The sequence below is a fragment of the Charadrius vociferus genome, unplaced genomic scaffold (genome assembly GCF_000708025.1).
Source record: "Charadrius vociferus isolate BGI_N301 unplaced genomic scaffold, ASM70802v2 scaffold183, whole genome shotgun sequence".
Lineage (NCBI taxonomy): Eukaryota > Metazoa > Chordata > Aves > Charadriiformes > Charadriidae > Charadrius > Charadrius vociferus.
This window is the reverse complement of record NW_009648250.1, coordinates 3,618,788-3,633,827: the sequence shown is the minus strand read 5'-3', so window position 1 is coordinate 3,633,827 and position 15,040 is coordinate 3,618,788. Positions and strand designations below refer to the sequence as shown.

The following is a 15,040-nucleotide window of genomic DNA, read 5'->3' as shown; positions in this document are numbered from 1 at the left end:
AGGGAAAGAAACGGTAATTGTTTTGTTGGGTTGTTTTTTTTTTTTTTCTTAAGGCTTCCATCTGAGATATGTGTCCTTGCCGATATTTATGAGTGGAGAAACGTGTAGAAAGGGGGGAAAAAAGGTAGTTGAACGTGTCACTTCACAATTCATGAACAGCTATAGTGGGTTGGGAAAGACTTAAGATTTGTGCTGGCTCATCTCCTTTCTAGTGATTTCTTGAAAAAAAACCAAAAAAACAACCAACTTGTGTTAAATAGTGTCGGTTGAGGAAACTTCAGTTTTGGAACACACACTGCTGGTTATATCGCAAGACCAATGCTGTACAATTGTATTTTCTCTCACTTCCTCCTTATGAAAACTCGTTGTGTAACTTTTCTGTGTTACGCTGCTTGAAAGTTTTCCTTGAGGGGTTTGTTTATTTTTTTGAAAGAATTCTTAGCATTGACACAGCTATTTATATGCATTCTCTATATATGTAGCAGCTAAAAGTTAATACTAGTACCAGCTGAAAGTTTCTGGTATAAAAGATATTTATAATGAATGCAGCATGAGAGTGATTGCTAAAGCAGAATCATTGTCCTAAAGAATTAGAAATAAAGAACAGTCACAGACATCTTAATATTTGTGTAATTTCTGGAATGCACAGAAAAATTTTTATAGGAGTGTACTGTGGGTGCTATTTTTGACAATTCTCTAATATATAAAACATTGTTGAGAAACTATGTTCTTTGATTCACCAGCTGTTTGGAAAGAAACCATGCAAGATATTTTTACTTAGATTCTGTTGCAATGTACTGCATCTGTTAAGCAAGCAGAGTGGCTGAATGTTGTACATAGTGATTTGAATGAGAATAATTTACATTTCTTCACTGCAGTATTTTGATGAAGTTGAGTGATATCACGTATAAAGCCAGTTGTGTTTTCCCCATTCAACTCCGAATGAACTTCTTTCTCTATCCTGATCGAGAGCAAAAGGTGAAGAGACATGTCTGAACAAATCCTTTGTGCAGTGGTCTGTATGTATTACATAGCCAAGTGCTGTCATGCTTTCAGTCTAGGACTACTCAGAAGTAACTTTTTTTTTTTTACCTTTTTTCCCTCCAGACTACAGACTGATGTAAACAGGTGTTAAAAAATAAAAATGCCATGGGTAGATATACTTTCAGCTTGTTTAACAAACATATTTGTCCTTCTCAGAGAGTACATTTGTTTAATTATTAATTTTGGCTAATAGTTTATAGCCAAACTGCAAATTAATAAATACTGGATGCTAAAAGGTTTGTCTTTTCAACTTTTCATATAATGCTTTGTCTGTGCTAATAAATTTTTTTACATCTGCCACATCCTCCTAATATGTCTTACTTTTTCCATAACATCACCAGCTTATAGTTCTTCCAAAAGATTGTGAATACCTTACATAAATTAACTCTTCTTTCTAATGTTCTGATCATCTTTTTTCGTACGTAACTTCCTATCTGTTACTCTTAATGAGATCAGGCCATATCTACATTAGCAAGAATGTAGTGCAGTAGGACTAGATTTGTAAAGGAATGATTTGGTGCTGAGGACCTTAAGTTCCTTTTATGTGTGCTTTAAGAGGTGTTTCTTCAGACTAGCACTAGTCTGGTCCCATGGAGGCCACCTCAGTTAGCAATTGTAATGAAAGCACAGTCTTCCAGTTTAGTTCAGTTTGAAAGGAATCTGGTTGGCCTGCTCCAAGACCAATCTGGGATGCAAATCAAAGCATGGGAAATGCAGATGATCAAACTGATATGCTGATATAGACCACTCACTCCTCTCTACCAACTTCTATGGCTTTTCTACCGGACCTTTATTTAGCACTTTATTGCTGTGTTTGTTCTTTCATCACAAGCCCCAGTATTCAGCCTGTACCCTTCTAGTGTCTTAGAGATCGCAAGAAGTTTACAAATTACTGTTTTAACTGTAAATAGTCATCAGTGTTGTTAGAATAGTGGAACAGATACTGTTGTTCTGTATTACTTATATACTACATGTAATACAAAAATGTTTTTTTGAGTTTTAATTCTGAAGATGTCAGTCATAAGCATCATGAAGTGGATAATGTTATAAATATCTAATTTTTTTTCTTATATCTTTTCATATATCTTACTTCCACTGTTTTACCTTCTGTTTTACTGTGTTCATTGTATGTTATTAAAACACATTCACCACTAGTGTATAAACATTTTCTAGTATGTTCATGCTTATAGTTATGTTCATTCTTAAATTTCAGACTATTTTTCTTAAGAGGATCCTTGAGGGAGCTTTGTTTATGCCACAGCATATTGCCTAATAGTATACGCTCTGAGATGTAAATGATTCAGGCAATTTTTTCTAAAATAATTGTGGTCTCTGTGAATCACTGTATTAGGGGTTTTATTCTAAGGGAAAAAAACAAAACCAAAACAAACCAGAGGATTACTATTTATGAATATATTGGCAATAAACACATATCTATAGAAGCAAAGTTGCAGATAACTATACCACTTCTGGTGTAGTTTTTACTGGTGAGTGTTAATAATAGCTCAGTTCCTTCATTATTTGCTTATGGATTAAGCTGCTAAAACATTTGGTTTCAGTAATCTAGAAGTACTAGAAGAACTTGGTTAGAATCTTGAGATAAATCTTTCGGTTTAAAAGGTCTTGTAAAATGCTGAATTGGGATGAAAGAAGATACCACAGTTCTTTGCCCTTTGAGAAAACGGTGATGTTTTAAAGACATGAGCCTTTTAGACAGAGAAGTTGAAAGCAGGTTTTTACAACAGAATTGTACTGCATCTTGCCTGCAGAAAATTGGTAGGGGATGAGTATTGCACTTGTTTCACTTGTGTTGCTTTTCACATAAGCAAAGAATTATTCAAACAGTTTGATGAATGGCATAAAATAGGTATTTTGACATTTAATTTTGGGCATTGTCAGAAGCAGTCTCTGTTATCTGTTTACCTTGCGGTGTGAATTATTTACTTTAAAAAAGGATTGACTTGTCTGTAATTTGTTACATCTTAAAGCCAATAAGTTGAGAAAAGACATAATTTTGGAGCTTTGTTTTCTGAAGGCTAATTCTAGGTGCTTGTATGGGATCTATGTTTTTGTAAAATCCTGAGTCAGCTGCTACTTGAAAAATAGTCCTGCTCAGCTGCACCAGCTTGGGCACTTGGAATTTTGACTTCCATGAATCCTGGCTCGGTTTTCTGGTCAGTGTTAATTTATCATGCACTTTGGCTTATTACATTTGTAAAAATACTTACATCTTTCTTAGAAGATTCTGTTTTCTAGGGAATTAGATTTTATTATATACTGAGAGAGAGAGCATAGTGAAATAGTAGCAGTTTTGAATGCACTAGTAGGGAACCTTGCTGGTTAACAGTGTATATATTAAATGCTAATAATACTGTTGCGCAGTTCCTCCTGTCAGTTCTTTTCTTGTAAATCACTACAGGATTAAAACTGACAGGAGTCCTCTTCTCGGGGCTATTCGGAAACTAGGGCTCTAGTAAATATCAAACCCCCTGTGGCTGAAAAGAATTGTGCTTGTAGTTCAGAAGGACAGTCTAATGTGCTTGCTTGCACATGTCTGTCTTTGTTGGTGTTTTATCCTGCTGAGAAGGAGACTTTAGAGCAGCTGATACTTAAATCATTATTGGAGGAACATGTTTTTACAAGGAAATGAGAGTTAAGGAGTTTGTTAAATTTGATCTTCTCAGCCAGCACATTTCCTTGCCAAATGAATACTCAGAACAGACAGGTGTACTTCCTGTTGGAAGGTATGTAATGTAGTGTTACTGTTTTGCGATAAAATCCTTATCCAAGTGATGGATAAATCAAGTAGTATGAAATCAAATGCACTACTGGAGTTTGTAGTGTAACCTTTTAAATATCAAAAATGTTAAAAATGTTCTAGTGGGGTTGAATTTTCCTAATTTGTTCAGTGTATGTTTGTTCTTGTCTTAAAAATTCAAGAAATAAAGCAATGCATTTGTGGGTAATGCATTGTTCAAATGGCCTGATTATTGATACATGAATTTTTATACCAACGTGGGTTAGCTGGGTTTTAGTTCCTTGACAATGGTGACTCGAACAGTTGCATGCACAGCCTAGATGAAGATACTTCTGTGCAGTGAGTGGGATAAGAAGTGTAGCTACATGTCCACCAGTTCAATCTTACTTAGCAATTGGAGTTAAAACAAAGTGGCGTGCATTAAAAATCTTGATTTAGTTGAGTTCTGGTCTTATTGGGAAGGTCTCTTAGAGTCTCTTACTTATTACTTATAGTATTGTTTCAGTAGTACCCGGAGGCTTTGTTTTGAGGTGGCCCGTCACGTGGTTTCCAGTTACAATCATTTCCAGTCCAAGAGAGACATTTGAAAGGTTGGGATTGAGAGTTACTGTTGAATCAGTCTGTTTGGCTTGTTTGTTCTGCATTCACTTTTCAGTTCTTTATTCTTCGAGTATTCTTAAATGCTTGGCGAAAAGTAATGAAGTAGATAGAGAAAGTCTATCATGCTTACTTGTGAATTATAGTCTTTACTACAAGTGATTTTCATTTCTGCCTGAGAGTATCTCCCATTCACTTAAAGTGGAGTTTAACAGCTTTCCACATCTCTTGTCAAAACAATTTTCTTTTTTTTTTGTTTGTTTGCTTGCTTTGGGTTTTTTTTTTTTGTGTGTTTGTTTTTTAAGGACTTGGTTTCTTATCCTTTGATTCAGTATGTATATAACTTTCTACATGACTTTGTTGCATATTTTATATTTTAAACTTATATAAACTGAAAGTTTTTGCAAATAGGTGGATACAAGTTGTCCTCTCTGAGATCTAGAACAGTAGTTGCTCATTACTTTATGATTTTTGGTAGAGGAAGCTGCTTACAACACTTAGCATAATTCCATCTCAACACAAAAGAAAGTGACTGCAAAGAATGGTTGTTAGTGATTTTTTTTTGTAGCATTCTCATTAGGGAAACACACTTACTGAGCTTGCTTATTTTTGTTCATGTTGCTTGTCTTGTCTTCTGAAGTTTCTGATTGGCTTAAGTGTGTATTATGGTGAGGTTGTGGCCCAGCAAAGTTTTATGACAAGTGTATTTTTCGAAGTAACTGAAATTGCCTCTTTTAGAGTTGTAAGCTACTGAATTACCCTTTTACTGAAGATGTGTTAAAGCTGGATATTTCATATTTGACTTTTGAGGATCTTATGAACACTTATGAAGTGTTCTAGGAGTTTCATATTATTCGCAAACACCCTCTACATGGATGTGATTATTTTAGTAATTGTTTTACGGAAGAAATTTTTCCATCCCACACTTGCACTGAGTTCTCCAAACTTTATTAGTATTTGATAATGGCTCAATTGTTAAGTTTTCGTAAGAAAAATAAAAGACCAGGGATCTTATGTATATATATTGATATTTGAAAGGAAGTTTTTTCTGACTTTGTCTTCTTTTTTATAGTACTAACATCAGAGGCATTTGTTTTTTGAACATAGAGTGATCCATACTACATGACACTTGATTTTAGCCAAAAGCCTGAGAAGTGATCCTTTGTGGTCAAAACTGGATGAAGTCAGTCCTAACTTTGTTAATTTTTTACTGCGGTTTTAGTGCTTTTACAGAACTCTTGACCTTGTCATTGAAATTAAGGGTAATATTGATTTTCTTCTAGTGCAGCCTATGTAATGACAGGATTCCTGAAGCTGTCATCCATTCTCTATATTTGTGGAGTGAAGTTAGCTGTTATAATTTTGTTTTGTTCTTGCGAAAGTAAGAATAGAAGAGTTTAAATAAAGGAATCTCTAAAACATGTTAATCAAGGGAAAACAGAAAGTTTATTTTGGGCTCATACTACAATAAATGAGATGTCAGCTTTTGATCAAATGTTATTGGAGGCTTTTTTGAGTATTACAGGAATTAAAGAAACTTTAGATCCTTGTTTTAGCTATCTTCAAAATAAAAATTAAAAATAATATAGAAAGGAGTCTTTAATAATTGTATTGCTATTTGCAACATTGGGTTTTTTTTGCACACTGTGAAGACTTTCTCAGGGTAATTGGGGTGTAAAAGATGGCTCTTGACATCTGTAATATTGTTCCGACGTTTAGCTTTTGAGCTCTGGGGGAAGTAGGCAGTTGTATATCTTAGTAACTTCTTTGCATCTCACTATTGGCATGAGCCTCTGATATCAGCAAAGATGTCAGAATTTTGTTTTCTTTATGAAGACTAATACACAATTCACATGCATCAAATCATAATTCAGTATGCAAATAAATTCTTTTTCAAGCTTTTCCATACTGGTGTAATTTTGCAGTCCTAATATTTCTTTCCAACAAGTTGTTAACGCTATCAATGAAAGACAAACTGTTTAAATACTTTGCAAGTGTGTTATAACTACATTGTGTCCACTGAACTGAATATTCTTAGAAATATTTTTTGTCTTTCTTATGTATTATTTTATTACATGAAAATAATTATATGAAAGCATTTAAGTTTTTGCACAACATACAGGGTTTCTGTTGCCGCAGTTGGAGGACTTTTACTGAAGACATGCTGGAGGAGTGGCACAGGATCAAATACAAGCCATTTCCTTCAGGCTAGTTCGGTCAGCCACCCAAAAATGAGCTAAATTTGAATAAAGGTAGAGGCACTTGAAATTAATTGTTGCTCTGATTTTACTGCGCTTTCACTCTCTTGATACTTGCATATAATATATAACCCTGTCTGACTGGTTCAGTTGAGTTTCTGTGTCTGCTTGTAGAAGAGCTTGATTGGGGTTTTATTAGTTGACTTTTTCCACTTGTAAGCATCCCAGGTTACTAACAAAGCTGCCTACATGGTAATGCTATTCTGTGGTTCCTCTCCACTTTTTTTGTTTTGCATTAACTGTTGGCATCCTCTGCTGAAGCCTTCCTCTTTAACTTTAGAGGTTCTTCTAGTAGCAATTGGAAAGGTACCTCCTCCACTTAGATGATTCTCTGACTCCCTTCCCCCCATTCCCAAATCCCAGGAGTAATGGGATAGTATTTAATTGTAGAGTGCCTTCACAGACTTCTCTGATTTCACACCCTACTTAGTATGATGCTGAGAGATGTAGCGTGTTTTGTTAGAGGAAACAGCTCAGTCTTGCAGCAGCTTCTTGAGGTGACAGCACGCCAAAAATATGTCACTCTCTGCCTAGTCTGTTCTGAGTTAGTGTTGCATTAGAGGGTACTTTACCCGCTTTTTCTAAGTTGTTCTAGCAAAAATTTTGTAAGATTGTGTCACCACAGGCTAAATGTTTTCTCTAGGTCATTTTTCCATTAAAACAGTTACTACTTGTCCTTACCAGTTTCTACACTGATATTTTGTTCACATTTTGGATAGTGTTTCAAACTGTGCTTCTCCTGCATTTCCTTTAAATATTTCCATTTTCAGTTTGTCTATGGCAGATGATCCACTGTTTTTATCTGACAGTGCTACATCTATTGTGTTATTGTAGCTTTTGTGATGCATTTCAATATGTTAAATATTTCACTTTTTTTTTTTTTTTTTTTTTTTTCCCAAGCCTGTTGATTTGAAACCAAGATAATTTTCAGGTTCTATTCACATTAAGTGGCTGAAAATTGTATTAGTTTTTATGCATCTTTTCCCTTCTGTATATGTTTAAGCTCTGGTGGAGAACTAATGTCATGTCCTCAAAGAAATGTTTTCTTCTTAATTCCAACTAAGATATTATTTGATATTTATACACTTTATCAGCTGATACTAGCAATGTATTTTTTTCCACATAAGAAGCTGAAAAGATAAAACAAAACAGGAGATCACCGTTTATGAGACTTGGTGTCGTCATGGTAATTTGTTTCTCACTGGATAGATAAGAGTGTGATAGAGAAGGCTTTTGACTTACATCAATTAGTGTTTGAAGCCTCTGCTGTAAAACCAAGCCTTTAAGAGTGATCTGAATGCGGAAGGGGAAAGATTTTTATATGCTGGGGATAAAAACACTTTCAGGAATAAGGAACAGCTAAGAAATACTGCAGCGACTGGAATAGGAAATGCAAGCAATCTTGTGTTCATTCCAGCTGCTTGGAGGGGAAGAATGATAAAATATCCAGGGGGAATAGTGGAGGGGCATTTACCTTGAGGAAACTATTTATAGGGAATCATGCCCATTACTTAGCAGAGATTGCCAGTAACAATAGAATTATTGTGGAGATAATTGATAACAGGGGTGCTTATGAGCTTGAGATTAAACTTGGAGTGTTGTGGGGGATGTAGTGCTTTTTCCTTTGAAGTCTAGCAAACCTGTTCTGGTAAATGTGTATGTTAACTCTAAGAGATTGTCCTACTGTAAGTGAAAAATTTATGAAAATGTTCATCATCATGGCCTTTATTTGATAGATACATGTAAGAGGTATGAAGCCACTCCCGTTCCTAGTTGCCATCATAGTAGCTCAAGTGCTACTAAAGAGTCAAGAGAAGAGTTCTGGTTTCTACATCCCCTTCTGTTCTTTGAAATACAACAAGATGGAGATAAACACAGCATTACTTACCTGGTCTTGCATCTTTGGAAGACATCATAAATAATAACCTGAATTAATAGAATATAGTTAAAATTAGGATCTTTTGGTCAGAACTTTTTTTAAAGGTGACTTTCTTGAATGTCTTGACTTCAGTTGGCTAGTATTTCAGGAGAAGATCTTCAGGAAAATGTAAACATGGCCACTATTAATTTTAGAAAGTCACCCATATGGTTCTTTAGTAGCAAAAATTCATCTCTAAATGCAAAAATACCTATCGACCTCCTTCAGTTTGATTGCTAATGAGGCCAAATCAAGTCCTGGAGTGGGAAAACAGCATTTACAGATAAAATGTAACACTCTCAGATTTGTGTAATTTGTGGTTGTTTAATAGAGCTGCTCTATGGCCTGAAAGGGTGCGGCTCCTCCAAACAGGAAGGGCTCCTGTCACAGGGAGCAGCTTGAAGGGGAAGTTTAGGAGTGAATGTGCTTCGTACATGAGAGTGAAGGTGAAGTGAAGAAATTCTTTCTGTATGCTTTTCCAGTAATAAATACACGTTAAGCAATTTATGCCACTATCACACTTGGATTCTGCTTGTTTTAATCTGGCAAAAATGAGACCACAGGTTCATGCTACAGAGGGTAAAATTTGCTTTCTTTAGTTTAGTTTTTTTAAGAGCAATTTAATAGCTAGATGATTTACTATATAATTAGAGCCAATCAAAGGATTCAGCTATTTACTTTCATAAGCAGCAAGGGAAGATGTCAAAAGTTCACATTTCAGAAGTGCCTGTGTGTATAAGAAATTCCTGATGGCAGTAATTGAGTAGTAAAGGCTTGGTAAGTTCTATTAGTTGGATACCATGTCTCTACAAATCAACAGAAAAAAAGAATGCATTAATTTTATCCTGAATTAAAAAATAGGGTTTTATTCAAAACTTTTAGTTGAAGCCATCTGTTTTAAAAGATGAGCTTTAACACAAACAAAAGTTTAGAATTTGAGCTGGAAATTGCTGGGAAAGATTCTGTGGCTTGTCTCAAGTAGGAATGTGGACTAAGTGAATAATGGTCTGCAACTTAAAAATCATTCAATTTCTTCTAATAATCTAGTGAGCAGTATTTTGCATTTAAGGCAGTGTTGTTTCATCTGACAGAATAACATACAGGCATAAATCTTGTGCATGTGTAAGGTACTAGCTTTTATCTGAAATTTGTGGTGCTCAATTATTTCTGTAAGGGAGCTTTTAAAAGAGTATGTTTTTAAATGAATAAAAAAGTAAACTTTTACAGTCTCCAAACACTGGTAGAGTTACAGGTGGCTTTATGTGGTGTGGCAGGTCAGCCACTTTAAAGGAATGCAAGTCTTAATTTTTGTGATATGTTGTTTTCTGAGTAAGTATAAAATGCTTATTCAATAAATACAGCAAATGAATTCCATGGTTATTTTTTTATATTGTTCAGCTGGTACTTAGAAACAGATACACGATTTAAATTCTTTTTTTCCAGGTATTAAGTCTTAAAGGAGGTACTTGTTTTCAATAAGTACTATGGATGACATGAACAAAGTAGGTAACAGCTCTTGCAATGATGGAGTTCTACTTAGAATGGGCCTCAATGATAACAAAGCTGGAATGCAAGGTTTGGATAAAGATAAAATCAATAAAATCATCATGGAAGCTACCAAGGTGGGTTTGATGACTCTCTTGCTGGTGCTTTATATGTTGTCCAGTATCATAAGCCCTCTTCCTCCCTTCCCCAAGTTTTATCCCTCGCGTGTAAATGGAGGGCATCTTATAACAGAAATGCATGTATGGGGAGAAAGGGGAGGAACTGTAGCTTAGAGTACCATAGTGTACTGTTGCGTTCATCCATAGGGACATGGAGGAACACAGCTGAGTTCATCCTTAGGTGCTCCCTTTTTGCCCAAAGCAGTACATGAATGTCACGGCATTGTCCAGAGGTCATTGTGAAGGTTTCAGCTTCCTTAGGGCTCTTGTTTTTCCCTTTTCCATTCCTTTTGCCCACCCTATCATTAATCAGCCAAGCAGATCTACCTCTATTGGTCACCTTCCTGTAACTGACGAATTTGATGCAATCAGGTTTTTCTAGTAATTTCAGTAGAATTTCTTTGTGCTTACTGCCTTCTTGATTGTCTTCTCAATATTCAAGAGAGGTGGCCAGTAATGTGCAACTTGATACCAAAGATCCACAGAGAACCCCACAAATCTACAAAGCATCAAAATATTAGTCCTTTCACTTGTAACTGGGGAGTCTTCACATAGAACTATATGGGGATAACACTTTATTTGAGCAGCTCTGGGTTTTCTTACTTTTTCTTGCACAAATGTGTGTTTCATTTGGTGTCACTATGGCCCTAGGTTAGTTATGTGCTTGATATTTTGCTCATGAATTCTGTGTTGACTACTATTGCTCTGAGGTAAACTGCAGGGGTGGGGGGTGGGTAAAGTAGAAAACATGCTACAAACAGCTCTTCTTTGGCAAACTTTTTTTTTGCTTGCACTTTCACTTTGATGATACTTTGTATGCTGTCAAGCCCGTTATCGGATGTTTCTTCTACTTACTCTGTTCACTCTTTCTTGAAAACTTAGTGCTTTGTCAGACATATCCCTAATAATGATATTTGGATAAATTATTTCATCAGAACAGTTATGGTTTCATTTCCTGGTATGAAATGGAATGAACCATAAAATGGGCTTTCAAAACTCACGCACAGGCTTCTATGTATTAGAATATATTTCTGTCAAAAAAGGCAAGAAAATCTAGATACCAGAGATAGCTTGAGAAATCTGAAAAGAAGCATTGATTCTTTTTCTTAAGCTTTCCTTTATTCTTCAAGATTACAGCTACAAACACTACCCACAGTTGCATTACAACAAAATTTTGTAGCATTTCAACTGTGAAATACTGCAAGACACATAAAAAAAGCCCCACAGCTTAATAACTATCTTAAGTACTGTGTTGCTTCCCACTCTAACATTTTGGTACTTAGTCCTTTCAATGAGTCTCAACAAGACATGTTTGATTACAGTGGGGAGAAAAGATAAAATGCATGTCTGATATTGAAAGAAAACATACCCTAATTTCTTCTAATTAGAGATTTCTTCTAAGCAATGAGACATTACACATTACAGTCTTGCTGTTCATCCTTTTTATCATTATTATAAAAGTGAATATTTTTGCTTTTTATATAAATGCCTAATTCTTATTTGACTGGCTGAATTCTTGGCGTCAGCGACAGTCTGGTAGTCAGAGGCTTTGAGCTAAAAATTTGTCCACTTCAGCAGATTATATCAGGTGGTTCAATAAAAGACATTACGTCTTCCTGCAAATGTTATTTCTTTTGTAAGCAAAGCAGATGTTGCAAGAAAGCTATTTTATTTCCTGGCTTTGAATTTTCCTCTTTTCTACTTCTTTTCTTCGTTATGAGTCAGTAAGGGAGGTCACATTATATGTTCCCTACATGATTGTTGTCTTTTTATGTTTTCATTACATCTCCTTTTGTTCATTCGTTTTCTTGAAGGAGCAATTACATACTTGAGAGCAAGAGGGCTTTTTTATACCCATTTGCTTTTCATCATCCTCTTCCAAATAGCATCAAATTCTGCAGTGTCCTTCAAGATTAAATGGTTAATTGAATACTCAACATTTTAAGTAGATTTGACTTTTACAATGTCATTATTTATTTCCGTGTGGTAAACAGAAAATGACAAAATGTTTAAATATTTTTTTTACCTCCTTGTGTTGGAGGTATTGCAAAGAATATTTTGACTTTTGTGTACTATTTTGGAATTTTTGTTGTCAAGTGTTAGAACAAATAAGCATAGTAAACATAGCAAGTTCTCTAAAATAGTTCCTTATAGTCTTCTGAGTATAGGAGACCTGAGAAAGAGAAATACCTTTGTATGATTTGATGAGAGATGTAAAGCACCACTCGTTTCTTTCGTGTATCATTTATATGAGAATCCAAAATATGCATTAGGAAATGGTACTGTGTTTTATGTTTTCTGTATTTAAAGATCAAATGTGGTTGTTTATAGGAGAAGACAAATACAAACCTTAGTGTTTTTGCAATTTTCTTCCAGGGTTCTAGATTTTATGAAAATGAACTTAAAAAAGATCAACAAGTTAACCAACGAATTGAAAAAATGATGCAACTAAAAGAGAAAATTACAACACAACAGCTCTTGAAAGCACAGCTGCAGGTACTAATCTTGTAAAGACTTTTTGGAATAAATGGTAAATGATAAACCTTTTGGTGTGTTCTAGTTTATTACACTAAATTCTGGTGATAAGCACAATGTTAACTACTGTTTTGTCATGCAACTAGAAGTGCACAATGTTTTGATGATCAATATTAAAAACTTGGTAGAAGAATAGATTGTAAAATCAAAATGTTCTCTAAATCAGTAAAATTAAGTGAAGTAATTCCTGTTCTTTTAAGTTTGATCAGTTTAAAGGGATGTCATTATGGTTTATGTAAAAGTTTTGTTAAATACCTTGTCAATAGGTATCGTATCAGTCTTGAGCTTACTTTCTGTTTCTATAATATATGTATATTTATGTTCAATGGCCTGCGATGGGGATGAGGGGAATCACAGTTGTCGATTCTTCTGGATATCATTCATTCCTTATTTATGCTAATTAATGAAAAAATCATCATGGCAAACAGTCACAAGAAATACAAATGTCCTGAACTAGAGAGATGAAGAGGCTATGTCTCTTCTAAAATGCTAATGATAGATAGTAGTATCCAAAGTATTACTGTGTGTGAAAGGTTGTTAAAAGAAAACAACAGCACCAAGGTTGTACACTAAAGATTCTAAGAATTAAAGTTGCTTGTAGAAGCTTAATTCCTTTCCTTTTTAATTTGTAGTGTAATTCAGTCTTTAATTACGTGATTGCTTGCTATTTTTCCCTAGCAGGATTCCTGCTTCATTCAGTGCACAGTGCAGACAGTGTTCACTGAATGGGCAATTATTCGATATTTACTGTTGTCTTCATTGTTCTATGGGTGGCCCCAAGCTTTATTTGTTGCACACTAGTCTAATCCAGCTTTGAATGCAGAATTACTGACTTCCTCGTAGGCTTTTCTATGTTGTACACCACACAGTGTGAATTCTTTAAATTATTCTTGCAATACTCCAGCAAAGTAGAGCGTTATTTTTGTTTTGTAGATGAGGAGCTGAAGTGCACAAAGATTAAACACATCCATTAATTTTGAATGTCATTGTGAGGATTATAGGTCCTAAGCTTTGGTGTGCAATCTTTTTTTGTTCATTGCAGAATTGCAAATCACTTCTGTAAATTAGATGCTGGTGTCTCAAATTCGTGCCCAGAAGAGCTTGCAATCTGTAAATTAGATACTGGTGTCTCAAATTTGTGCCCAGAAAAAGCACAGAATTGTGCTTGCAATTACTGAGTACCTCTGAAAAGTTTGTTATAAACCTATATGCCTTAACTGTTTTAAGTTGATCTTTACATAGATCAGTTATGTCTTTGTCTGTTTGTTTGGGTTTTTTTTCCAGTTTTCTGAGGTAGCTTTGAAGTAATTCAGTTAAGGAAAAAACCCTTCCGTTTCCATCCTTCCTTCACCACACAACTTTCCATTTCACAGAGAACAGTCTTTCTTATAAAATGAATGACATGAATGACAGAGATCCTATAAAATTTGTGAATGGTTATGTAATTAAAGAATATGTAGTGCATATAGTGAAAGCCAGTGCATTTGAATTGCTTTGACTATTCTCATACTGTGTTTTTCTGAACTTGATCCTTTGATCTTGCAACATAATGTTATTTTGTATGAATATTGTTGTTTTGTATGAAAATTGCTTTCTATAGAAGAAAAAAGAAACTTAAAAAAAAGAGAAATTCTTCCATCTGGGTCTTACTGAGACCTGAGTTTTAAACCCCATGTTTGAAATCTTTGTGCCACTTGCTCAAATGGCAGTCATCTTTGTTTCCAATGGAGTACCTGCTACATCACCTGCCATACTGTCATGAATGGAAGTATTTGACACGGTTATGATTAAGCAGCGATTCAAAATTTATTAGTAATTTGAGATAGATCAAGAAATTGAATCTTAGCAGCACTTAATCAATAACTGGTTTAAGGGTTTACAGAGTGACTTAACAAAATAACTAAACAGCGACTTAATTGCAGATTTGAAGATGGCAAGATTTGTACTGAAGTATCCCGTATCAGTACATGTGCACATGAACAAAAGCACAGATCTCAAATTAAGGCATATTCATATAAGCAAAGCATATAAGCGTGCGCACACACATGCATGCACACTGGTTTATAACTGTTGAGATCAAAGATCTCTTAATATCGCACGACTCTAATGAGCCAGCGGGTACCTGTTTTAACTCCTAGACATGCACAGACAAATGGAAGAGCATCCATATCCATAATGTGTATTTATCATAAACATGTAAGTGGAGAGATGGATGAAAGAGAGGCTAGCCTATAGTTAAAATTTCCCTTGCTCGAGTTAGAGTAAA

At 34.9% G+C, this 15,040-nt stretch overlaps 2 protein-coding genes across 2 annotated transcripts in view; one reads left to right on the top strand and one right to left on the bottom strand.

Moving 5' to 3' along the window:
• COL4A3BP (collagen, type IV, alpha 3 (Goodpasture antigen) binding protein) overlaps positions 1 to 8,557 on the bottom strand; it is an 85,800-nt gene extending 77,243 nt beyond the window's left edge. The window contains exon 1 of the mRNA XM_009884301.1: positions 8,546 to 8,557. Within this exon, the coding sequence (XP_009882603.1) occupies positions 8,546 to 8,557 (12 nt within the window). The remainder of the gene's footprint in view (positions 1 to 8,545) is intronic.
• Positions 8,558 to 10,013: 1,456 nt separating this feature from the next.
• Positions 10,014 to 15,040, top strand: part of POLK (polymerase (DNA directed) kappa) — a 27,378-nt gene continuing 22,351 nt past the window's right edge. The window contains exons 1-2 of the mRNA XM_009884254.1: positions 10,014 to 10,197; positions 12,616 to 12,735. Coding sequence (XP_009882556.1) covers positions 10,060 to 10,197; positions 12,616 to 12,735 — 258 coding nt within the window. The 5' untranslated portion in view covers positions 10,014 to 10,059. The remainder of the gene's footprint in view (positions 10,198 to 12,615; positions 12,736 to 15,040) is intronic.